We start from the raw sequence: 27,312 nt of genomic DNA, 5'->3' as shown, positions 1-27,312 counted from the left end.
TTTACCCACGCATATGTATCAAATGTATGTTTGTGTAATGCAGCTCAGCCCATAGCTTTGTCAACCATAAAATCTGGTATTTCAGATCTCTCCCTCACTTGGTCTTGTGTCACTCTCAGACAAGCCTGGTTCCTTCCATTTTCTTTGCCGTAACAGTTTGTATATAGAATGAGAGCCTTGGTGCCATGGTAAAGCTGTCTCCATGTTACCTATAGGTCACGGGTTCGAGCCGTGGAATCAGAGGTTGCCTACATCACACCCCTTGTGGTGCGGCCCTTCCCCGCATCCTGCGTGAATGCGGGATGCTTCGTGCACCCGGCTGCCCCTTTTTTCCTTCTGTATATAGTTGCTTGGGTAGGTGATAATTTTGAGAGTTTGAGTAGAGTGTCTTTCATCGTGTCCTTCTCCTTGGTCCCATTCTAAGTTACTGCGAGCGTGTATTAGCTGAGTACCAGTTTCATCTTAAAAGTATTATATATTCTATATCTGTTCTGCAGCTTTAACCAAAGCTTTTGAACAGATGAACCTTATGTTAGGAGACATACCAAGTTTGCTGGACGTCATATGGTCTTGGATATCGCCTTCTGAAGATGATGCAACCTTCTTCAAGTAAGTAAACTTTTCACACTTTATTGTAAACTTCTTCATGGGCTGAGGCTCTTTGTTGCACATACACAAAAAAATTAGGTTTATTCTGCAGTATTTTGAGATTCTTATTGTCTTTGTAAAGCTTCTAAATAGTATTTAACGTTGTTGAATTGTTTTACCTCATTAAAACGTTTAATTTGTTAGAATAGGGACACATTTATTTAAGTACTTCCTAACACGCCTCTTTCCGTGTGGGTCTCATTCTTTTCCTTAAGTCTAACATGTGGAAGTTCGGTAGTAAGATTCAAAACTGAGACTTCTGCCTATGTTAGCACTGTGTTGAATTGTGCGTGACCGCCTCATCATAAAATTTTACAAACACTTCACAAACTGATTACCCCTCTATCAGCTTTATCATGTTAGATTTTTTGATGTCAGTTGTCCAAGGGATAAGGCCTCTAGAGGGTACTTTTGTTGTTTTTGGTTCCTGGTACATAGTAATCTTTGTGTCCTTGATAGTCAGAATTACATGAATGATGTATCTATACATGATGTGTTTAGTAATAGACTAGTCCACAATATGCATAAGTACTTGTTATTCTTGGAGATTAAGCTTTATGCTGGATATGATTTATGCTGAATGCACATTTTCTTTTGCTTAGACCTCATGGTGACCCACAAATGATGCGCCTTGGTGCACACTTAGTGCTTGTGCTCCGATACTTGCTCGAAGATCAAATGAAGGATGAGTTTAGAGAGAAATTACTGACAGTTGGTGACCTCATTCTTCACATGTAAGTATTACGTAGCATGTTCTTTTTTTGGTGGTATTGGTAAATGTAGAAGGCATCTGGAGAATCAATTGATGCTCTTTTCATATATCTCATATTTTTCTTCAAATTGAGAGTTTGGAGAACATAGCCATAATTCCACTGGTTATAGCATCTAATGTAATGTTGGTAGAAAAATCAGTACAAATTTGCACTATAGCTTATCTTACTTGATTTGAGGTACACACGAAAATTAAGGAGAAAACTAAAAGCTTGAAAATGCATGACTGTTAGCCTATCAACCTTTATCTATCTATGGTATGTACTGCTTTGTCTACGATATCTATGCTATGTACTGATTGTGAGGTGTCCTTTTGAATTATTTAGCTGTAGTTGCCTTCAATAAGTAATTGCCTAATTGCAAAGTATAATGCGATTAAATTTGTATGCATGAAACTGGACACGTTCGTACACTTTCAATCAAGTTAGACTACATAGATCATACACAACTAGTTCACTACAAATATACTTTATCTTTTGTCCCCCCTAGTGCCTTGGTGAATGAATGTATCTTCCAACTGGTCACAGAACAAATAAAATTGGAATAGATGCATCTGGATTGTGGTTTTTCACGAACAATGAGAATCAACTTTAATGTGACTGATTAAAAGAAGAATCAACTTCAATGTGCTTATCCTCTCATGGAACATTGAAGTAGAAATAAAATGTGATGCAACTTTATTTCAGAAATCAATATCTTCATTCTTAATCCTTTGGGCATGGTACCAGAAAGTTCCACTTAGTAAAGTGGTAGGCAGACACGACACCGAGAAAATGCGTGGCTAGGAGTGAAAAACTTCAGGTGTTCAAGAAAGCTATGGAAATGGTTGTGGAGATTCGAGATGGAGTATGCTTTATGGAAAGAGGTGGTAGCAGAGAGGTTCGACACAACGGAAGAGGGGTGGAGGACTTGAAATATCACAATGCCATTTGGTTGTGGCTTGTGAAGGAGTATCATGAAGGGGGGAAGACTTTAGCGGGCATATCATTTTTAGGGTCGGGGTTGACAATAGAATTAGCTTTTGGAACCACAGATTTGAGGTGCTGAGGGCCTCCTTTCCTCACGTATATAGAGTATTAAACCAGGGAGAGATGACAATCCAACATATCTGAAGGGTGCAAGAGGGAGGTATATTTCGGGGATCTCGGTTTTGGAGGAATCTATGAGACTGGGAGATGGGGAGTTCCAAATTTAGTTGGAGCACTCTACAAGCAGATCATATTGCCTTCTACGCTGGATTCATGGAGGTACGGGTTGAGGAGAAATAGTTTCTTTCATGGTCAAATCATACATCAAATATAAAAAGCGCAAAAAAACATTGGGGTCCATTGATGCTTTTAGAGCAAAATGTAAATACAGTAGGGGCTTTAATGAAGAAAGGTCCAAATGAAGGAAAAAAATGTGATTCAAGAATACTATTATAAGCATAAATAACACAAAGGGACTTTAGAAATTACAATAAAGTGAAATATTTATTAGTTGTTGTCGTCTATTCAGCACAATGTCTATTAGTAATGAGATGTGCACCTTAACGCCTTGGTGACTGAACTAAAGGATAAGCCAAGCGGCTCGCTCAGTCTGTTTTGCACCTAAGCTTCAAGGCTTAAGCAAGCCTTTAACAACACCAATTGTACTGCCAGAAATCGTTGGTGAGAGAGGAGACAAGTTTCCTACATTTACAGGTATGGATTAATAAGTTGTCCTGGAAGGGAACGATACTGACAGTGAAGAATCTGAGGTGGATAATTGTGACCTATGTCTATTGGTGCTATACATGCAAATATTCGGACGTAGACTTTTATCACCTTCTGTTGCAGTGCAAGGTGGCCCCTGGTTTGTAAGGGTGATTTTGAATTGTTTCGGAATATAAAGGGTGATGTAGGTACAATAAGAGATATGCTACACATTTGGTCTCTTAAAAGCTAGAAAGAAGACCAAGGGCATGGGAGGTTGCCCTGCTAGCTCTTATGTAGGTTGCATGGAAGGAGAGCGGTGGGAGGCATTGAAAATGATTTTGTCCATTTAAGGAATATCCACTTGTGTTTGTTTTTTTGATGTACCTATGAGATCCCCGTTTGTATAATTGATTTGGTGTCTTTGTAGAGAATCATATCTTGATGTAGGTTCTCTACTTTTTGGTATACGACTCATATATATTGGTTGTTTGTGTTTGTTCTTGATTGGGATTTGCAATTCGTCACAAGTTTCATGGAGAATTAATGTCTTCATCTGTCGATTTTCTTTTTCATGGTATCAAATTTTTCTGCTCCATTCCCATGATAGATCAAAGTAATAATGCACTATTTTCACTGTTATTTTCAAATGTATCGTCCAATATCCAGTGTCTGTTATTTTATTGGGTTGTGTTGGCTTCTGAAGTCTGAACTGCAATTGCAGGTATACTATGTTTCTTTTTACAAAGCAACATGAAGAGTTGATTGGGATTTATGCTTCTCAGTTAGCTCGTCATCGCTGTATCGATCTCTTTGTGCATATGATGGAGTTAAGGCTAAATAGCAGGTAAAACCCATGTAATGTTGACTTTTGTTTCTCTTTATTTCCTCTTTATTTCCTTTTTTGGTTGTTGGTGATCCATTTTATTTTATTCTTTCGATAGGGAATTTCGTAGTTTTCATTTGATGGGCATGCTTATGAGTTATGGCATAAAATACCCATCGTGTGGTTTAGGTACTAAAATGTGTGCTATTAAGTATTATGACCCTTTCCCCTTTGGAATTTGTCGAGGTGCGTGCAAGCTGACTGCTGGCCGGGACCATGGTTATAAACAAAGTATTATGATCCTTTGTGTTTGACTTTCGTTGGTGACAAATTCTTTGGTATTTGACTTTCGTTGGTGACAAATTCTTTTTGTTTTTGTTTTTTGAACAGGTAAGTAATGGATTTTTATTGATAGAAAAAAATCTAGCACTAAGATGGTGCTAGTACTCCTACACAAAAACAAAAAGAAAGGATTCCTTTCTGTGAAATTCCGATCCCTGTAGTGAGTCAATTAAATCTACCAAGCTATTTTCATCTTTGACATCCTGAAGAGTACACCTAATAGCCAAAAAGCCATAAGCATATAAACTTAATCTTCAGAGACAAATTCTTAGTGGGTTGCAGTTCAACCTTTTGTGCCTAGGGTGTTGTAGATGCCTTAACTTTACTATGCTGTTGTGGAGGACATTTTCTGCCTTGTTAAAAAATCTGTTTGCATTGGCAGGCTTTTGTTTAGTACTGGTAAACTTCCATCTTCTTCGTACTTTGGGGCCAATTATTCAAAAATTGGATGAACTTACACAGGTGAAGTGGGATGTCAAGGAAAGTTGACCAATAAAATAAACTATTGATTATTGCAAAAGTATACGTTGACTCATTATGAATTTGGCCTTAGTTTGCTCCTTCTCTTACTAATTCCGAAGGGATGCGCCTGGTAACAACTAACTAAGAAGCATAAGAGTGCAGGTGATCTTAAACTTCTGGTGTTCATATATAGACTTTAGGTCAGGAAGTCTGGCGACAACTTACTATAAAAGCCCCAGGCTATGATATATTGGTCAGTGTTTGTTGTTGCCATAACGCATGCTTTGTATCTGACTTTCTCCCCTCTTCTCGTCCTTATGTTCCCCTTGCACGCTTGCTGGGTGTGTGCATGGTCAGTGTAAGGGGTTTCTTTGCTTTTTTGTGTGTTGGAACTTGGAACAGAACTTCTTGAGAAATGCCTTCTTTTATCTTTCATATAATCTCAACGTGTTATAGTCAATGAGTTGGTGCTGAATCTTCCTTTGTTAACTTTGGCAGGAATGTCAACTAATTAGTAGTAGTTTTTCATACCATGCATGCTATTGGATGCATAATGACTAGCTGGTTTAAAGCTTTTGTTGGTCATTTCAGAAATTGATGTCCTTCCCCCTCTAAACTTGTCGCTTAAGTGGTTTCTTTAATTAAAAAATTTACATTCTCGGGAAACATTCTCTAATGCAGAGACCAAAAGTTGGAAAATGAGTATGAATACAGCTTGTTTATATGGAAGTAATTTTCAGTGCAAAATTAGGGCCTATGATACATTAGTCTAATGGTTTCTTCTTTTGTTTATTCCTTCTACTATCATCCTTCCTTTTAGGGTGAGTGGGAATTATTTTGATTATAACTATAGTTAATTCGGTGGATTGTATCCTTGCTATCCAGGTTAAAAAATAAAATTGAGCTATGTAAGTTGTTACTTCATGCAACACGTTCCTACATAAACTGTGGGAGTTCTTATTTATGACTCAGGAACAGTTCATTCTACTTTATCATTACTAGGATCTTGGTCAGATGTTTTGGTTTAGACTAGTTTTAATGGCTTTTCCATTGTTGACAGCGTTCACGTCAGGTATAAGATATTCCTTTCTGCTATTGAATACTTGCCATTTGCTCCAGAAGATGATTCAAAGGGCAGTTTTGAGGAGATCATCGAAAGGTTCCTTTATTTCTTAACACATATTTCACAATTTTGAAAACATGCAAAATTGAGTTCTTTCGAAGGACTTGACGTTGGATTATAATTATTTTAAACAGGGTTCTTTCAAGGTCTCGAGAAATTGGAGTTGGGAAATATGATAATGAAACAGATGTTGCAGAGCAGCATCGATTACAGAGCCTTCAGAAAGCTTTAGTAATTCAGTGGCTCTGCTTTACACCTCCTTCAACAGTCAATAATTCTAGGTCCGTCAGTATGAAACTTCTTTTCCGGGCATTGACGCACAGGTCAGTTTTTGCTTCTCGTTTCTTTTTAATTTTATGTTCCTTGAGGTGACTCAAATGATCATGGGATTGACTTGCAACTACTTCCACAGCAATGTACTGTTCCGGGAATTTGCCCTTATCTCAATGTGGAGGGTTCCAGCAATGCCGGTCGGGGCTCATACTTTACTCAGTTTACTGGCAGAGCCATTGAAACAACTCTCAGATGATCTTGTTTCCATTGAGAGTCATGAGTTCTCGGAGAAGTTAAAGGAGTTCCAGGACTGGGTACGCTTTTTGAAACTTCTAAAGAAGATATGGATACGCCTTTGGTTTGCTTGTTATATCTTAAATTTTGTAGAAGTTATAATTGTAATATTTTGTTTTTGCCCAATCAGAGTGAGTTCTATTCATGTGATGCAACTTATCGCAACTGGTTAAAGGTTGAGCTAGAGAATGCAGAAATTTCACCAGTTGAACTCTCAGATGAGGAAAAGCAGAATGAAGTTATAGCTGCTAGAGAAACTCTTGATACATCACTCTTGCTTCTACAACGTGAGTGAACGAAACCTATGTGAGAAAACATTGTTCAGAAGATGTCTAGTCTTAGAAGATATATTGCTTTCTCAGTATGATTCGCCTACCCCTTGCCTTGCCTTTCATTTTTTTCACCTACCGCTCTCGTTGGTTTTCTTCTCAAGTATATGACCTTATATAATTGAATGTTGGGCTTCCAGAAAGTTAATGTGCTAAATATGTGTCTTAGGGGAAGAGAATCCCTGGTTAGTTCCAACTGAAGATCACATCTTGGAAAGTGATGAGCCTGTGTTCCTCGAGTTGCATGCTACTGCGATGCTTTGTTCATCATCTGGTGATTGTTTGGCTCCCGACGCCACCTTGTGCACAACGTTAATGAGTGCCCTTTACTCTTCAGTCAGTGAGGAAGAAGTATTAAATTGCCAGATAATGGTATGCTAATTTTTTGTCGAGTCAAATGCGGAAGTTGTAATTGATGTTGTACTGGTCCTCAGAGGACATGTTCAATACATGAGCCTCCTCTCTTTCTTGTGGTGTCTAACTTTTAATTATACTTGGACTGCGTTGGTCTATTTCTCTATTGATCAAGATATCTATCAAAAGTATACAAGGTATGGTAGCTTTAAAATGGTAACCTCCCTGCCAAGATATCAGTGCCAAAAAAGGTGTAGTCAGAATAAGCATTCTAGCTAGAAAATGTACCTAAACATGAATAAGTACATTAGTCTGCGGCAATGGTCTATTGGTATAATGGGTTATATAAAACATGGAAGTACATACACTGAGATTTAGAAAGCAGAAGGTTAACTAAAATAAGAGTTAATAGTTAGTACACATGCTCATCCAGCCATAGGTCTCGTAACCTCTGTAATGGGTCTCTAGCCTTATTAGGCTTTCCTGTCTGAAACAAATTATTAAAATCAACTCTACATTAAACAGGATTCAATGCAAAAGGTTATGCTTTAGGAGGACTTCGACCTTCTATATAAACATAGTAATGTTGGCGATTGCCATGATGGTCGTGCAGGTGAGCGTCTCCATATCATCCAGAGACAACTATTGTGTCGAGGTTGTATTACGCTGCTTGGCAACAGAAAAGGATGGTCTTGGGTCACATCAGTTCCATGATGGTGGTATTCTTGCCGCAATGCTTGCTGCTGGCTTCAAAGGTAATGAGATTCTCTAGTTGGTGAGTTTGTTTTTAGATTAGCCTTCTCCCAGTTTCCTAGGCCTCCAGTTGATATAATTGTCTTCTTGGAGCTCCTTTTAAGGCCAGATTATCTTAAGACTGCAAACTATTGTGTGCTTTTAAATATGGCTTGTTATGTGGCATTGTTTTGCATTCCATCTTTTTCTTCCGTTTTCCATTAGTTAGTCTCATTAGTTTGGGGCTGTGCATCTTAGGCCTTGAAATAAAACTGTGTTAGCCTCGTCTTCATTCGTGGTGATCGATTAGTTTTCGGGTATCATATTCTTTATTCTTATTCTTTTTCCCAATTTTTGTTTAACTTTTCTTTTTCAACAAATATTTTTATCGCTTTCCGTGTTTACATTGTCATTTCACCTAAGCTTACTTGCTGCTTCCTCCTTCCTCTATCCCATTTTGTTGTTTTAGTATCTCTTTAAAAATTGACATAGTTACTTAAATAACAAAGTCCATCACGTTGAACTGAGTGCAAACCTTGGAGATCATGGTTCAAATCCCCACAGAGACAAAAAATAATAGGTGATTTCTTCTCATCTGCCTAAGTTTTGGTGTGCAAAATTACCGGGTACTTGTGTAGGTGGGAGGTAGCAGATACCTAGTGGAATACTCGAGGTGCACGGAAATTGGCCTGGGCAGTGGGCACCAATGTTGTCAACAAAAAGAAAAGAAAAAAAAAACAAAAACAAAGTCCACCAAAAATCTTAGCCCAACCTTGCCCGTTATTTGATAGAGTTGGCTAAGATCTTTGAAGCTCATTTAAGAATGAGGCCTTTTAGACTGGCCCAAGTAAGCCTGCCGGCCCTTGAGGCTTGACTGAGGCTAGGCTGGGCCGGCTTGGTGGGCCAAATGGAAAAAATATTGAATTTAAAAATATAAAATTGAAAAGAAGGGTATTTTATGGATGAGCAATGGAATATTAGATATTAACCATCTGTATGTGGATGAGCACTGAAATATCAGATTACCCTAGAAAAGAAGTTTTTTCCGTTGCTTGCAATGTCAAAAGTAGTTTTGCAGGAGGTATGTTGGTTATATATGCTAAAGTATTATTTGTTACTTTGGTATGCTAAAGTATTATTTGTTGTGCTAGTTGGCATGATGTGAAAGATGGGAATTCTGCTGAAGCTCATTGCCTTATTTCTTTTTCTCTTTTATATATTACCTTTATCTTCATAAATTACCTCGTTCTTTGTCACAGGGGAGCTTATTCGCTTTCAAGCTGGAGTTACATTGGAAATCTCTCGATTAGACGCTTGGTATTCTGGCAGTGATGGTTCTATTGAAGGCCCTGCAACCTACATAGTGCATGGTCTTTGTCGTAGGTGTTGCATCCCTGAAGTTGTTCTGCGGTGCATGCAGGTGAGCTTGCTATTGGAATTCATAATTTCTAATTATTTACAGTATTGCGTGTAGGCCATCACCTAGAGCAAAATTCCTAAAATCTTATTTGACAATTCTGAAAATTTGAAAAGAAGCAAAAACTTCAAGGACGTGTCTGTTTGTACACTCAGTTGTGATCTGTTGGACTCATTTTTAGGTCTGTGTGTCGCTTGTCGGGTCTGGTAATCCACCTAATAGCCATGATGAGTTGATCAACCTTGTCACAAATCCTGAAACTGGATTCATTCGTCTCTTCAGTCAGCGTCAATTGCAGGTATGACTGTTTGGCTTGTACCCTTTATGCACAGGAAGAGAGATAATAGAGTTTTCCTATCAACTGAATGTCTGTTAGGTTGGACACAGTCTCATCAGTTATATTTGTTGGATTTGTAGCATTAATATATTTGTTGTCTTGGTCTTTTGATAAAGTAGATTTGTTGTCTTGTTAGTCGGTTAATTTGATTTGTTGTTCAATAATTAGATTTTGCTACTAAAGTTCAAGCTCACTTTTCATACAGGAGTTTTTGTTATTTGAGAGGGAATATACAATATACAAAATGGAACTCGAGGAGGAGCAAACCGCTTGATTTGATTAAACCGAACAAGGGAGGAGCTTAAATACCTGACAGGCTTGTTTAAATTTAAGTTCTGGTGTATATTTTTGTAGTCTATCAAAATTAGATTTCTTGTTTGGATGGTTGTTACCTATTGTATTGTATTTATTGTATTGTTACATAAAATACAATGTTTGTTTTGATTGTTATTTAAATTTTGATTATATCGCATCGTTAAATCCGTTGTTACATAACGATGTAAAAACCCCTTTATGTAACGATCGATTCTGTGTGGTCGTGTCGTTATTGTTGTTTTTCTCATCTTGCCGTTACTATAATTCTATATTACTTTTTGCTCTACCATTTTTAATAATTACTCTACCTCATTCTAGGGTAGGGGTAAGATTACGTCCATCTGATCCTCCCCAGACCCCATTCATAGGAACTCACTGGGTTGTTGTACTCTACCACATATTCTACTTTTTAAAAATTAAAAAATATTGTACACTTATTTTTTAAATTGTTGGTGTATTGACATTGTGAAACTATGAAAAATGATACGATCTATTCAAATATTTTATTCATTAAAAACTATACGATACTTTAAAAAATGATATGTAACTCATTCAAACAAGTTGTAAATAAGGCCACAGTTTTTTATGGCACAGCAATTGTATGAAAATCACATTGGTTGGTTAGAAGATAAAACTGTGCAGTTGACATTACAATGGAGGAACCCTTCTTAAACATCAGTTTCCCAGCTGGGGATACGCCTAGCCTAAACTAGGGGTGTACGAAACGAATCGAAAAATCGCACCGAATCGAACCGAAAAGTCAAACCAAATCGATTAAAAAACCCGACTTGATTAGGTATTGAGTAAAAAAATTTCGAACCAACCCGACATATAAATATATAATCTTTATATATTCTTTTAAGATTTTATATAGTATTTTCTTTAAAAAATATTTAGAAATATTTGGGATTCTCTTGCGGGATATAAATTTTAATAGAATATGAAGTGCTCCATATTTATTGACCTTAAATAATGGTTTGTATGATCACTTTCTTATCAAGTGTTACTGAAATGCGTCTCTCTTTGTTCTTCCATATTCATATTATATGTTTAAGATCTATTAAATTCTTATATCTTTTTTGAATGTGAAGTGATTATTAATATTTATGTATCATATTGATTTTTATGTTTAATTATTAAATTCGGTTAACCTGAAAGTGTACATCAACGAAAAATTATTGTTAGACGACTAAAAAAATAACTATTATGTGTTACTAACAGAATTCTCCCATAAGAATATTTTAATCGATAATATATTTGTTGATTTATTATATTTTTACTAAATATATATTTACTTATCAAATATTTAACAAAATAAGATTGAAATAATATTTAAGTAACAAAATACCCAAAATCCCGAAAAACCCGACAAAATCGAACCAATCCAAACCGATATAGTTGGTTTGGTTTGGTGTTGATAAAACCGAACCAACCCGATCCATGTACACCCCTACGCCTAAACATTGGGGTTCAAGTATTTAACCTGATCGCAATGTCTAAAACTGCTCTAATTTTCTAACGGACAAGCTCTTCCTTTTCTTTTTTTTTTCATTAATTTTAAATATCCTCTCTTTGTTTCCCCTCTCAATTGACCATTTCCAATAAAGTTATAAAAAAAAAAATTGACCCTCAAGTAAGATTCATTAAAATTGAGGTATAATGCCCAAAATAGAGATTATAAAGACGTTAAGGTTTTTGTATTCACCTTATAAGCACTTAGGTTTTACTATTTGCATAATTTTTGTAAAAAAAATTGACCCTCAAGTAAGATTCATTAAAATTGAGGTATAATGCCCAAAATAGAGATTATAAAGACGTTAAGGTTTTTGTATTCACCTTATAAGCACTTAGGTTTTACTATTTGCATAATTTTTGTAATTACTCTCCTTATATGGATGGTTTTGTAATTTAAATCAGACGTGACGTTTTATAAGTTCAAAAGGGAACGCAAAAAGAAGAAGAGCGAAAGCTAGCAAAAATACTTTTTTTTTAATGTGTAAAACTTTGAAAAGTAACTTGACGTTTCTCATGTTAGAGGGAACATACAGCAATGTGTTCTCTAATTTCTTTTTTCTAGATTTAAAATTTATGCATTAATAGTGCAAAAGGAATTTAAAGGTACCAGTGAACTTAATTTGTATCCATTGAAACAAACAAAAGTTACCCAGTCAAGTTTCTTAAAATCAACCTAAGTTACAATAAGAGCTTCAAAAAAATGTTTACAGGAGACCTATTTGGATAACTGGAAAATAAAATCAACAATCTAATATCACGATTAAAGATTAATTATGAGCTCGTAAAGTTGCTTTTCACCATAAACAACCTTAGTTTATTCATGCATGACCACATTCAAATGTTTAAAGGACGAGAAAAAACCTACTAGCATGCGGTATTCATACCAAATCACACTCATTTATTATGATAGGTACTAAATTAATTAACTATGGTTTAGTGATATAGTGTATGTGAGGTCATGTTATGTTTTCTCTTGGGTTAGTGTAAAAATCGGATGCCAGTAAACTTTTACTCTTATTTTACCGCTAGTTTTTAGTCACGTGTGTTGTACGTGTATATTATGAATTGATATCAATTTTTAAGAATCACATATATTGTTAAAATATGTATCTGGCCGTTACAAAAAAAAAACGGAAAGATTTAGATGTGCAAGCTCAAAATCATGAAATAATTTCATTCGAGTAATCGAAACAACTAAATATAATCTGAACATGCGAAGGTGAACAATTATATTTTGCAATATATTGGTCGATGTTTAGAAGAACAATAATATGTGCGATGGTGAAAAGCCTTGGTGCGATTCAGTTCTAAAAATGTATTTTAACTAAGAAAACTGTGCTCATTAAACATATATTTTCTATGCATCCTACGTTATATATTGGGTGAAAAGGACAGCAAAGTAAATAATATAAAAATACGTAAATCTGTTTTACCTCAAACAAAACCTTAACTCTTGAACCCAATGATCTCAATTAGTATATGTATGTTGCAAAAATGAAGAAATAGGCAGGCTATTCTTACTTATTCAAGACATGCAGCTGCATAAACTGAAGTAGCAATTATATTGGGCAATCAAACTTTTCTTAAATATTGTAGATCTCTAGTTTTTGGTAATTACTGCCATTAAACTACATAAATGATATATTGATACCATTGTCTCTTCATTTGCTTAGGTCATTTAGAACTTTATCTATCACTACTCAAGTGTACATATTTCTAGAATTGTATAATAATGGCACCAATCACCATGAAAGAGATTCAATTGCCTTTAATAAATATTGAATTAGAAATTGCAACTCTTCAAGTTTTTCCTACTCTCTCCGTTTCAATTTGTGTGAACCCATTTGACTGAGCCTGAAATGTAAGAAAAAAGAGAAGACTTTTAAACTTGTGGTGTAAAATGAGGCACGTATATTTTGTGTGGCTATAAATCATTGCATAAAGGTAAATTATTTCCAAATATAGAAAATATCAGTCTTTTTTACACAGACTAAAAAGAAAATCGGTTCACATAAATTAAAATGGAGGAAATATTTTTTATGTCAACGCATAGAATGTTAGTTAATGTATTGGTTTATGAAAGAGGACTTTATTTATTTTTCTAAGGGTATTATAGTCACTCAGTATTTAATGGGCAATTTAGTAATTCAAGTTTGACATTTGAGGTTCCCATTTTTAGAATATATATATATAAAATCCAACTTGAAAAAATAATCCCAGATAACCCTATACCCCTATGCAAGAGAGAAATTGAAAATATAACTAAATTATGAGCTATATCATATCCTAGCAATAAATATATACAATACATGTAAGGTCATCAAAGCAACTCATAAGCTCTAAGGAAAAAAAAATTAACTTAAATAGTCATTCGTCCCAAAAAAAAATAGTCGTTCGTCCAAACAAATAGTCATTGTAACGAAACAATAAAGAAGAATATTGCAAAGAAAGTATCACGACCCAAAATCTTACATATCGTGATGATATCTATCTCAATACTAGGCAAGCCGACAATCTCAATAAAACACCATATCTTTTAAATTTGAAAATATAAAATTTAAATTCAGTGGAAGAAATCTCACAAATATAGATATAAACACTCCCAAAACCCGGTGTCACCAAGTACATGAGCATCTAATATGAATACAAAGTCTGACTGATAAAATATTGTCTGAAAGTATAGAAAAGTATAATAACTGGAGGAAAGAGAGTCAAGGTCAACGGACGCGAGGCAGCTACCTTGATAGTCTCCAACTGATAGCACTCTGAGATCTAACAGTCGCCGTATCCGAAAGCATCTGGATCTGCGCACGAAGTGCAGAATGTAGTATGAGTACAACCAACTCAATAAGTAACAAGACTAACCTCTAGGCTGAAAGTAGTGACGAGCTCCGCAGGTATAGTCCGGTACATAAATAATATTACAGAAATCTAGGCATGCTTTCAAGTTCAACAATTAAACTCAGTACAACCAAAATAGATCAATACTGCATAATATGAGCATTGTGACATCTCAGTGGAAAGACCTCATGTACTACTGGTCACTAATCATTCGGTCACTCGATACTGTTTATGGGCAATCCAGCCTAGAGATATTCCATCCCTATATATACACACATCGAATGACAGTCAATCACTTAGTACCGCATAAGGCCAATCCAGCCCTGGGGTATTTTATCCCCAAATGTAAATGATACGGACAAGATCCATATCCAGGAAAATTCATCACAATATAAATAAGTAAGGCAAGTCCATGCCCTGGGAAGTCCATCCCGAATATATAATCATCTACGCTCACTGGGGGTGTGTACAGACTCGGATGAGTTCTTTCAGCCCAAGCGTGATATAAAGCCGATATGGCCTACTGCAGGCGGGTAGTCCCGATCCGTGTAATAATAAAGCCTATAAGGCCTGCTGCAGGTGGAAACCCCGTTTCATATAGTAATAATATATATAAAATCAATATAACCTGCTGCAGGCAGGCAACCCCAATCTCATAATTATACTCACAATGAATGAATATGACTGAGTATGAAATATACATTTTTAAAATAATTAAATTCAACAGCAACACAACCCTGTGGGTCCCAAAATATCGGCACGTAGCCGAATCATGATATTTAATACGAGTCTCAGCTCAATTTTCCTGACACGTGAAAAATGTTTGGATAATAACATAATTCTTTAATTTTATAACTTTACAGAATTTATTCAAGTTACAATTTCTATGGTGCACGTCCACACGCTAGTAAACTATCGTGTGCGTCACCTCCAAACAATTTATATAATACCAAATTCGGGGATTCATACACTACAAGCCAAGTTTAGAAGTGTTACTTACCTCAAGCCGTGTAATTCTTTACTCCGCTATGCCTTTGCCTCGCGAATAGGTCTCCAAATACCTCGAATCTAGTCATAATTAATTCGATTAAGTCAATGCAAATTATAGGAATTAATTCCATATGAAAATACTAATTTTCCAACAAAATCCGAAATTGCACCCAAAAAGCGCCCGTAGGGCCCACGTCTTGGAACCCGAAATAAGTTACGAAATATGAATGCCCATTCAACCACGAGTACAACCATATAAATTTTACCAAATTCCGACATCAAATCGACCCTCAAATCTTCAAGTTAAACCAAGAGGGTTTTCTAAATTTTCCAACTTAATTCACCAATTAAATGTTAAAAACAACCATAGATTCAGGTAATTTAACCAATATTGAGTTAAGAACACTTATCCCATTATTTTTCTTGAAAATCTCTCAAAAATCGCCTCTTCCCGAGCTCCAATTTGTGAAAAATAAAAAATGGGACGAAGTCCTATTTTCAAAACTTAAAGTTTCTGCTTAGGCGTTTCTTCTTTGCGAACGCGGCCACTGCTTCGCGTTCACGAAGTACAATCTTGCACTGTCCAAAGTTCCTTCTTCGCGAACGCGAAGGTCTTCTCGTGAACGAGATGACCAAAAATCCCAGCCTTCGCGAATGCAGAACCTCCTTCGCGAACGCGTAGGCCAACTCTCTCTTCTTCTTCGCGACCGCGACCGCCCTCACACCTTCGCGATGCACAACCTGCCCATGCCTTCGCGAACGCGTCTTACCCTTCGTGAATGCGAAGAGAAAATCTTGCATGTCTCTAGTTCCCCTTCATGAACGCGAGACCCCTCTCGCGAATGCGAAGAAGAAACCAGATAGTGCATCAGAAAAATTACAGCAGCTGTTTAAGTCCAAATTTCGATCCGTTAACCATCTGAAACTCATCCGAGGCCCCGGGACCTCAACCAAATACACAAAAAGTCCTAAAATATCATACGAACTTAGTAGAAACCTCAAATCACATCAAACAATGCAAAATCATAAATCACACCCCAATTTAAGCTTAACGAAAACTAATGAATTCCAACTTCTACATTCGATGCTGAAACCTATCAATTCAATTCCGATTGACCTCAAATTTTGCACACAAGTCATAAATGACATAATGTAGCTATAATAATTTTCAGAATTGAATTTCGACTCCGATATCAAAAAGTCAACTCCCCGGTTAAACTTCCAAACTTAAATTTTTATTTTAGCCATTTCAAGTCTAATTTAGCTACAGGTTTTCAAATAATTTTTCGGACAGCTCCTAAGTCCAAAATCACCATACAGAGCTATTGGAATCATCAAAACTTTATTCCAGGGTCATTTGCACATAAGTCGACATCCGGTCACTGTTTTAACTTAAGCTTTAAACCTTGAAACTAAGTGTTCCAATTCATTCCAAAACTTCACCGGACCCGAACCAATCACCCTGGCAAGTCACATAACAATTGTAAAGCATTAATTGAGCAGTAAATGGGGGAATGGGGTTTAATACTCAAAACGACCGACCAGGTTGTTACATTCTCCCCCTCTTAAACAAATATTCGTCCTCGAACGAGTTTAGAATTATACCTGGAGTCTCAAATAGGTGTGGATATTTGCTCCACATCTCCCGCTCAGTCTCCTAAGTAGCTTCCCTTACTGGTTGAGCTTCCCCACTACACTTTTGCTGAATCTATATTCTTTGATCTCAACTTTCGAACTTGCGGGTCTAAAATGGCCACCGGCTCCACATCATAAGTCAAATTACCATCCAACTGCACTGTGCTTAAATTCAAAACATAAGACGAATCCCCGATATATTTCTGGAGCATAGATACATGAAATACTGGATGGACACTCGATAGACTAGGCGGCAATGTAAGTTCATAAGCCACATCTCCAATCTTCTTAAGCACCTCAAACGGCCTAATATACCAAGGGCTCAACTTGCCCTTCTTCCCGAACCTCAACACCTTTCATGGGCGAAATCTTGAGCAGATCTTTCTCCCCAACCATGTAAGCAACATCACGGACCCTCCGGTCGGCATAACTCTTCTGTTTAGACTGCATCGTGCGAAGCCGCTCCTGAATCAATTTAACTTTCTCCAAAGCATCCTGAACCAAATCAGTACCCAGTAGCCTAGTCTCACCCGGCTCAAACCAACCCACCGGAGACCGACACCGTCGCCTATATAAAGCCTCAAACGGAGCCATCTGAATGCTTGATTGGTAGCTGTTATTGTAAGCAAACTCTGCAAGTGGCAGAAAATGATCCCAAGAACCCCCAAAATCAATGACACAAGTGCGTAGCATATCCTCCAATATCTGAATAGTGCACTCGGACTGTCCGTCCGTCTGAGGGTGAAATGTTGTACTCAATTGAACCTGCATGCCTAACTCTCACTGCACTGCTCTCCAAAACTGTGATGTAAACTACGTGCCCCGATTCGAAATGATGGACACTGATACACCGTGAAAGCGAACAATCTCGCGGATATAAATCTCAGCCAACCGCTATGAAGAATAATTAGTACCAACTGGAATAAAATGCGCGAACTTGGTCAACTGATCTACAATCACCCAAACAACATCAAACTTCCTCAAAGTCCGTAGGAGCCCAACTACGAAGTCCATGGTAATACGCTCCCACTTCCACTCCGAAATTTCAAGTCTCTGTAGCAATTCGCCTGGTCTATAATGCTCGTACTTCACCTGTTGATAATTTAAACACCGAGCTACAAACCCAACTATATCTTTCTTCATTCGCCTCCACCAATAGTGCTGCCTCAAATCCTGATACATTTTCGCGACACCTGGATGAATGAAGTACCGCAAACTATGAGCCTCCTGGAGAATCAACTCATGCAAACCATCTACATTAGGCACATATAGCTTGTCCTGCATCCGTAATACACCGTCATCCCCAATAATAACTTCCTTTGCATCACCGTGCGGAACTGTGTCTTTAAGGACAAGCAGATGGGGGTCATCATACTGATGTTCTCTGATACGATCATAAAGAAAAAATTAAGAAACCACACAAGCCAAAACTTGACTCGGCTCGAAAATATCCAATTTGACAAACTACTTGGCCAAGGCTTGAACATTAAAGGCTAAATGCCTCTCTGCTACCGGTAAGTATGCTAAGCTGCCCAAACTCTCAGCCTTACGACTCAAGGCATCAGCCACCACATTGGCCTTTTCGGGATGATATAGAATGGTGATGTCATAATCCTTAAGCAACTTCAACCACCTCCGCAACCGCAAATTAAGATCCTTCTGTTTAAACAGATGTTGTGGGCTCCGGTGATCTGTATAAACCTCACAATGGACACCTTACAAATAATCCCACCAAATCTTCAAGGCATGAACTATAGCTGCTAACTCAAGGTCGTGGACTGGATAATTCTTCTCATGTACCTTTAATTGTCCGGACACATAGGCAATCACCCTACCGTCTTGCATCAGCACTGTACCAAGACAATATGCGACGGGTCACAATACACAGTATAAGACCCTGAACCTGTGGTCAACACTAATATTGGGGTTGTAGTCAAAGTCGTCTTGAGCTTCTAAAAGCTCTCTTCACACTCATTCGACCACCTGAATGGAGCACCTTTCTAGGTCAATTTAGTCAAAGGCTAAGCAAAAGACGAAAAACCCTCCACGAAGCGAGCATAATAACCGGCCAAGCCGAGAAAACTCCGAATCTCAATAGCTGAAGATGGCCTGGGCCAACGATGAAATGCCTCTATTTTTTTCAGATCCACCTTAATTCCTTCACTGGACACTATGTGTCCCAAGAATGCTACCGAACTAAGCCAGAACTCACACTTAGAGAATTTGGCATAAAGTCTCTCTTCTCTTAGCCTCTGTAATACAATACCCAAGTGTTGTGCATGTTCCTCTTGGCTACGTGAGTACACCAGGATATCATCAATAAATACTACGACAAATGAATCAAGATATAACTGGAATACACTATTCATCAAGTGCATAAATGTTGCTGGGGCGTTGGTCAGCCCAAAAGACATCACGAGAAATTCATAATGACCATAACGAGTCCTGAATATCATCTTTAGAATATCCGAATCCTGAATTTTCAACTGGTGATACCCAGATCTCAAATCGATTTTGGAGAATACCCTCGCTCCCTGAAGCTGGTCAAATAAATCATCAATACGCGGTAAAGGATATTTATTCTTGATTGTAAATTTGTTCAACTGGATGTAATCGATGCACATCCGCATGGTACCGTATTTCTTTTTCACAAATAGAAGCGGTGCACCCCAAGGTGAAACACTAGGCCTAATAAACCCCTTATCAAGAAGTTCCTGAAGTTGCTCTTTCAATTCTTTCAACTCAGTTGGTGCCATACGATACGGAGGAAAAGAAATGGGTTGTGTGCCCCGAACCAAGTCAATACCGAAATTAATATCTCTGTCGGGTGGCATACCTGGAAGGTCTGCAGGAAATACATCCATAAAGTCTCGCACTACCGGTACTGAATCAATAGAAGGAGTATCTGCGTCAACATCTCTCACAAAGGCCAAATATGACAAACATCCCTTTCCAACCATACACTAGGCCTTCAAATAAGAAATTACCCTGCTGGGAACACAGTCTAAACAACCTCTCCATTCAACCTTTGGCAACCCCGGCATCGCTAACGTCATAGTTTTTGCATGATAGTCCATAATAACATGACATGGAGACAACCAATCCATACCCAGAATTACATCGAAATCAAACAAACTGAGAAATAAAGATCAACTCTAGTCTCCAGTCCCCCAATATTTACCACACATGACCGATATACACGGTCCACAATAATAATATCGCCCACCGGCATAGATACACGAGCAGGTGAAACTAAGGACCCATGGGGCATATCCACATAATGAGTAAAGTATGATGATACATACGAATAAGTGGAACAAAGGTCAAATAATATAGAAGCCTCCCTATGGCACACTGAGACAATACCCATGATCATTGTATCTGAAGCAACAATATCTAGCCTGGCAGGAAAAGCATATAATCAGGCCTGACTGCCACCTGATCGGCCTCCCCCTCTTGGGCGACCCCTAGCTGACTGAGCCCCACCCCGAGCTGGATGGGCGGGTGGTGGAACAACCGGTACAGAAGTAGTATCCTGACTCCTCTGCTGAACTGGACCTCACGAAAGGCAGGGACAATATTTCCTCACATGACCCAGCTCTCCACACTTATAGCAATCCCTCTCGAAAAATAGTGGCGAGTTCTAAGGCGGACCTCGAGAACCAGAATAACTGCTAGAAGAATCTGGTGCAAATGAACCCTGAACTGAAGGAGCACGGGACGTACTCTGGGCTAACAAGGCACTGAGAGATGAATGACCCTGATGAGAATTGTATGGACCATGGCTGGATGATGCAGCACGGTGAACTGGACGACCCGTCTGAGCGTGTCTGTTAGAGCAGTCCTTGCTGTGGTAGGACTACCCTCCAGAAGGTACCCCACCAGAACCGCCCGAACCTCGAGGCCTCTTGGCCTCTCTCTCACCATGATCCTAGCTATGAACCACCTCTATTTGCTGAGCAATGTCAACCACCTTGTCAAAAGTGGCACCAGATACCCTCTCCCTAGTCATAAGCAGCTGCAACTGATACGTGAGGCCATCAATAAAACTCCTAATCCTCTCCCTATCAGTGGGAACCAACCAAACTGTGTGACGAGCCAACTCAGAAAACCTCATCTCGTACTGGGTCACAGACATACCATCCTTCCGAAGCTGCTCAAACTATCTGCGTAGCTCTTCCTTGCAAGACTGCGGCATGAACTTCTCCAAAAAGAGAACAGAGAACTCCTGCCATGTAAGTGGTGCTGCACTGACCGGCCTGCGCCTCTCATAAGCCTCCCACCATCTGAAGCCAGCCCCAGAAAACTAAAAACTAGTGAATGAGACCCCACTAGTCCAAAAAACCCTGAGCATCCTCTAACTTAGCACCGCTAAATGATGGAGGTCGAAGCCTCCCAAATCTCTCAAGTCTCCCCTGCTCATCATCTGCCATAATGGGGACTATCCGGGCCTGAGCAGTTGCAACCGACTAAGCTGGTAGTGCCCCCGGTATCTGAAGTCCCTGCACTACCTGCTCTGGAGTACGGGCAACAAGGATATAAGTACCTCCCCCTGCCTGAGAAGTGGCAGGTCCGGCCTGAGCCGAAACCACCCGAGCAAGGTCAGTGCAAACTGTCAATATCTGGGCCAAAGCCTCCTGAAGGCCTGAAATCACAATGGGCACAGCTGGTGCCTGAGCTGGTCCTGTCGGCTCAGCTATATCTGGAATCCGCTCCTGAGCTGGAGCAACTGGTGGTGCTCCAACTGCAGTACGAGCTACACCTCAACATCTACCTCGACCTCGGTCTCAACCACGACCCCAACCTCTCGCGGCCCTAACTGGTGGCAGTGGTGGCTGACCGTCCGATCTGGTAGTACGTGTCCTCACCATCTGTAAGAAAATAGAATAACAAAATTTTAGTTTCCGGAATCAACAAATTCGCACGACATAATACAAGAAAGTGAAATTTTCCTAAGGGTTCGACAACCTCTCGAAGATAAGTACAAATGTCTCCGTACCGATCCGAAGACACTACTAAACCTGCTTATGACTCGTGAGACCTATGTAACCTAGGCTCCAATACCAACTTGTCACGACCCAAAATCTCACCTGTCGTGATGGCGCCTATCTCAATGCTAGGCAAGCCGACAATCTCAATAAAATATCATATCTTTTAAATTTGAAAATATAATATTTAAATTCAGTGGAAGAAATCTCACAAATATAGATATAAACACTCCCAAAACCCGGTGTCACCAAGTACATGAGCATCTAATATGAATACAAAGTCTGACTGATAAAATATTGTCTGAAAGTATAGAAAAGTATAATAATAATTGGAGGAAAGAGAGTCAAGGTCAACGGACGCGAGGCAGCTACCTTGATAGTCTCCAACTGATAGCACTCTGAGATCTAACAGTCGCCGTATCCGAAAGCACCTGGATCTGCGCACGAAGTACAGAATGTAGTATGAGTACAACCAACTCAATAAGTAACAAGACTAACCTCTAGGCTGAAAGTAGTGACGAGCTCCGCAGGTATAGTCCGGTACATAAATAATATTACAGAAATCTAGGCATGCTTTCAAGTTCAACAATTAAACTCAGTACAAGCAAAATAGATCAATACTGCATGATATAAGCATTGTGACATCTCAGTGGAAAGACCTCATGTACTACTGGTCACTAATCATTCGGTCACTCGGTACTGTTTATGGAAAATCCAGCCTAGGGATATTCCATCCCTATATATACACACATCGAATGGCAGTCAATCACTTAGTACTGCATAAGGCCAATCCAGCCCTGGGGTATTTTATCCCCAAATGTAAATGATACGGACAAGATCCTTGTCAAGGGAAACATTCATCACAATATAAATAAGTAAGGCAAGTCCATGCCCTGGGAAGTCCATCCCGAATATATAATCATCTACGCTCACTAGGGGTGTGTACAGACTCCAGAGGGGCTCCTTCAGCCTAAGCGTGATATAAAGCCGATATGGCCTACTGCAGGCGGACAGTCCCGATCCGTATAATAATAAAGCCTATAAGGCCTGCTGCAGGCGGCAATCCCGTTTCATATAGTAATAATATATATAAAACCAATATGGCCGGCTGCAGGCGGGCAACCCCAATCCCATAATTATACTCACAATGGATGAATATGACTGAGTATGAAATATACATTTTTAAAATAATTAAATTCAACAGCAACACAACCCTGTGGGTCCCAAAATATCGGCACGTAGCCGAATCATGATATTTAATACGAGTCTCAGCTCAATTTTCCTGACACGTGAAAAATGTTTGGATAATAACATAATTCTTTAATTTTATAACTTTACAGAATTTATTCAAGTTACAATTTCTATGGTGCACGTCCACACGCTAGTAAACTATCGTGTGCGTCACCTCCAAACAATTTATATAATACCAAATTCGGGGATTCATACACTACAAGCCAAGTTTAGAAGTGTTACTTACCTCAAGCCGTGTAATTCTTTACTCCGCTATGCCTTTGCCTCGCGAATAGGTCTCCAAATACCTCGAATCTAGTCATAATTAATTCGATTAAGTCAATGCAAATTATAGGAATTAATTCCATATGAAAATACTAATTTTCCAACAAAATCCGAAATTGCACCCAAAAAGCGCCCGTAGGGCCCACGTCTTGGAACCCGAAATAAGTTACGAAATATGAATGCACATTCAACCACGAGTACAACCATATAAATTTTACCAAATTCCGACATCAAATCGACCCTCAAATCTTCAAGTTAAACCAAGAGGGTTTTCTAAATTTTCCAACTTAATTCACCAATTAAATGTTAAAAACAACCATGGATTCAGGTAATTCAATCAATATTGAGTTAAGAACACTTACCCCGTTATTTTTCTTGAAAATCTCCCGAAAATCGCCTCTTCCCGAGCTCCAATTTGTCAAAAATGAAAAATGGGACGAAGTCCCATTTTCAAAACTTAAAGTTTTTGCTTTGGCGTTTCTTCTTTGCGAACGCGGCCACTGCCTTGCGTTCACGAAGCACAATCTTGCACTGTACAAAGTTCCTTCTTCGCGAACGCGAAGGTCTTCTCGCGAACGAGATGACCAAAAATCCCAGCCTTCGCGAACGCGGAACTTCCTTCGCGAACGCGTAGGATAACTCTCTCTTCTTCTTCGCGAACGCGACCGCCCTCACGCGTTCGCGATGCACAACCTACACAGTCCTTCGTGAATGCGTCTTCCCCTTCGCGAACACGAAGAGCAAATCTTGCCCGCCTCCAATTCCCCTTCGCGAACACGAAGAAGGAAACCAGACAGTGCATTAGAAAAATTACAGCAGCTGTTTAAGTCCAAACTTCGACTAACCCGAGGCCCCTAGGACCTCAACCAAATATACCAAAAAGTCCTAAAACATCATACAAACTTAGTTGAAACCTCATATCATATCAAACAACATTAAAATTACAAATCACACCCCAATTCAAGCTTAACGAAAACTAACGAATTCCAACTTCTATATTCGATTCCGAAACCTATCAACTCAATTCCGATTGACCTCAAATTTTGCACACAAGTCATACGTGATATAACAGAGCTATGCAAATTTTCAGAACTAGATTCTGACTCTGATATCAAAAAGTCAATTCTCCGGTCAAACTTCCAAACTTAAATTTCTATTTTAGCCATTTCAAGCCTAATTTAGCTATGGGTTTCCAAATAATTTTCGGGACACGCTCCTAAGTCCAAAATTACCATATAGATCTATTGGAATCATCAAAACCTTATTACGGGATCGTTTATACATAAGTCGACATCCGATCACTACTTTAACTTAAGCTTTAAACCTTGGAACTAAGTGTTCTAATTCATTCCAAAACCTCACCGGACCCGAACCAATCACCCCGGCAAGTCACATAACAATTGTAAAGCATAAATTGAGCAGTAAGTGGGGGAACGAGGTTGTAATACTCAAAACGACCGGCCGGATCGTTATAGAAAGAGAGAGAATTCTTATTGATTTGGGATGATTACAATAGAATAGAACCCCTCTATTTATTGGAAAAAAGTAGTTTAGCCACCAAGTAAGAAACCCTAATATCTCTCTAAAATATAGATATTCGCATTAAATATAATTTTATTTATAATATTCCCCCTTGAATGTCTATTCAACAGATAATGTGTCTCATTAAAACCTTAACTAAAATAAAACCCAGTGGAAAAAAATTCTAGTGAAGGAAAAAGTGTACACATATTTAGTAATACGCCTTTTGGTTACCTCGTTAAGAACCTAGTAAAGAAAACCAGTGGGACAAAATCTCGTAAGGTAAAAAGAGTACAACACGTATTAACTCCCCCTGATGAGAGCATCAATTCAAATCTTTAAGCCTTCGCATTCCAATCTTGTACACCATCTTCAAAAGATCGTTGGTAGAGATTTGATAAGCAAATCATCCATATTAACTTGAATGAATATGTTTCACCTTGAAATTATCATTCTTGATAGATATGTAATGTATTCATATAATGTCATCGAATGGCCTTTTCAATAACTCCATAGAGGTAAAAATTCTCGCTATCACATTATCATGCTTATAGTTATAGCAAGATACATATGTGCACAAATTGCATTTAGGATATGGTACTTCAGGACCAAAAATTGTATAACCTTTAAGCGATTCAAATCCTTTAGGGATTGTCATATAAGTTAAGTCATATAAGCCATATAAATAGACTTTAGATGGATATCAAGTTTTCATGTCATGCTAGACATATAAGATAGATAAAAGTGATTGTACACTCTGTTGACTTTATACTTTTAAGTGTTTGAACTGCATGTCCAAAACAATATATCCTTCATATGAAACCAATTCTATTCGAATTGTGTCTCTTCCATTTGGCCAATTTTTTTGTGTCTGTATTCGACAAACTTAAGATCCTCATCTATACTTAGCGCTATCATAGACGTCGTCGACGAACATTATATATCAGTTCCAATATTCTTTTCATAGAGACATAACATAGAGATCTCTTCATGCATTTCAGGTACCTGAACTTCTCCTGAGGTTTTATGAAATGTTATGTCATGTACTCTTCTAGAGAACATGCCTCTTTATTATGATCATTTTGATCATTTGTTCCTCTTCTTTATCAAGAATTTTATTTGGTACCGATTTGTCTATCTTCTTCAAGCGTACCATAGACTTTATCCTTCTCGGACTTATTCTAATAGGAGTATTTTAAGTGAGAATATAGTTACTTTCTTTGGGTTAGCAAATGCATCTGGCATGCTTTGCATTGCAGATGAATTATCTTTTCATGAACTTTAAGTTCATATTATCTTAATCGAGGATCAAGATGTACAAATGATAATTCATTACACGTAAATTTTTCTCCGATGTTTATCATGTCTCCCCCTCATGTTAGAAAAACTAACTTGCTTCCTCAGCTTTTGTAACCCACTTTTGTATGTTATGGTATTAATCAAAATATACACCGCACATCAATAATAATATGAAATTATTTGGTTCTTGACCCTGAACCACTTGTGAGGGGAGAATGTAATATACTTTTGTATATAACGTATATCAAACTGATATAGATAACTTTGTTCTCATAAGCAATAGTTTAGCTATTAAGTGAAGACACTCAATAAATTATTTTGCTAAACTAACTGTGATGTAAACCAACTTATCAATATGAACTGTCTTGAATAAAAAATCTGATGCTCTAAATTAAATTATTGAGCAAGTTACCTCACAAATATCATATTGCAGGTTAATAATAATCGCACATGTAACCATCTCATAAATGCATCTTATGTGGTATACATGGCAGGTGAATGAGCACATATTCACCTTTCATATCTCTAGCATTCATGGGATTCAATTCCAATTTTAGTTGGTCTATTAATTAATGAGAACAAGCAACATAAGAGAATTCGTAAAGAACTTTCTAGTTCTTTAATATTTACCCTTGTGAATTTTCTTTTATTTTAGCACATCATATTAAAATTAACTGTAACGACATGACTTGTTGTTTTAAGAATTAACATTCTGTTCAACAACTTAAGGTCCCGAGCAACTTCGTAATATGTATTACGACTTGTGTGTGCGGTCGAGTTTGATTTTTGGAAGGTTCAGAATTAAATTGGAAGAACAATCCTTATTTTTGAAGCTTAAATGAAAAGAGTTGACCGGAGTTTGACTTTTGAGCACAAGACTCTGGAATAGGATTTTAATGATTTCAATAGCTTCGTATGGTGATTTCGTACTTAGGCGTATGTCCGGATTTGAATTTGGAAGTCCGTAGGACAATTTGCCGCATTTTGGCGAAAGTGGAAAATGGAAGATTTTTAGAAAGTTTGACTAGGAGTTGAATTTATTGATATTGGGGTCAAAATTCAGTTTCGGAAATTGGAACAGTCCATTATGTCATTTATGACTCGTGTGCAAA

The 27,312-nt window shown here is 38.0% G+C and overlaps 1 protein-coding gene across 3 annotated transcripts in view; it reads left to right on the top strand.

The window, feature by feature from the left end:
• The window catches only part of LOC107769618 (nuclear pore complex protein NUP107), a 33,810-nt gene extending 23,674 nt beyond the window's left edge, over nucleotides 1–10,136 (top strand). For 2 of the 3 annotated variants that reach the window (XM_075231145.1, XM_075231144.1), the window contains 12 exons: nucleotides 521–609; nucleotides 1,251–1,382; nucleotides 3,817–3,939; nucleotides 5,783–5,881; nucleotides 5,980–6,168; nucleotides 6,258–6,432; nucleotides 6,543–6,699; nucleotides 6,911–7,113; nucleotides 7,709–7,850; nucleotides 9,087–9,247; nucleotides 9,426–9,542; nucleotides 9,787–10,136. In XM_075231145.1, coding sequence (XP_075087246.1) covers nucleotides 521–609; nucleotides 1,251–1,382; nucleotides 3,817–3,939; nucleotides 5,783–5,881; nucleotides 5,980–6,168; nucleotides 6,258–6,432; nucleotides 6,543–6,699; nucleotides 6,911–7,113; nucleotides 7,709–7,850; nucleotides 9,087–9,247; nucleotides 9,426–9,542; nucleotides 9,787–9,855 — 1,656 coding nt within the window. In that variant the 3' untranslated portion in view covers nucleotides 9,856–10,136. The remainder of the gene's footprint in view (nucleotides 1–520; nucleotides 610–1,250; nucleotides 1,383–3,816; nucleotides 3,940–5,782; nucleotides 5,882–5,979; nucleotides 6,169–6,257; nucleotides 6,433–6,542; nucleotides 6,700–6,910; nucleotides 7,114–7,708; nucleotides 7,851–9,086; nucleotides 9,248–9,425; nucleotides 9,543–9,786) is intronic. The other variant, XR_012699420.1, reaches the window with a different exon arrangement.
• The last annotated feature ends 17,176 nt before the right edge of the window (nucleotides 10,137–27,312 follow it).

This window comes from Nicotiana tabacum, chromosome 15, assembly GCF_000715075.1.
Source record: "Nicotiana tabacum cultivar K326 chromosome 15, ASM71507v2, whole genome shotgun sequence".
In the NCBI taxonomy this organism is placed as follows: Eukaryota; Viridiplantae; Streptophyta; class Magnoliopsida; order Solanales; family Solanaceae; genus Nicotiana; species Nicotiana tabacum.
This window is presented reverse-complemented; position numbering and strand designations above follow the sequence as displayed.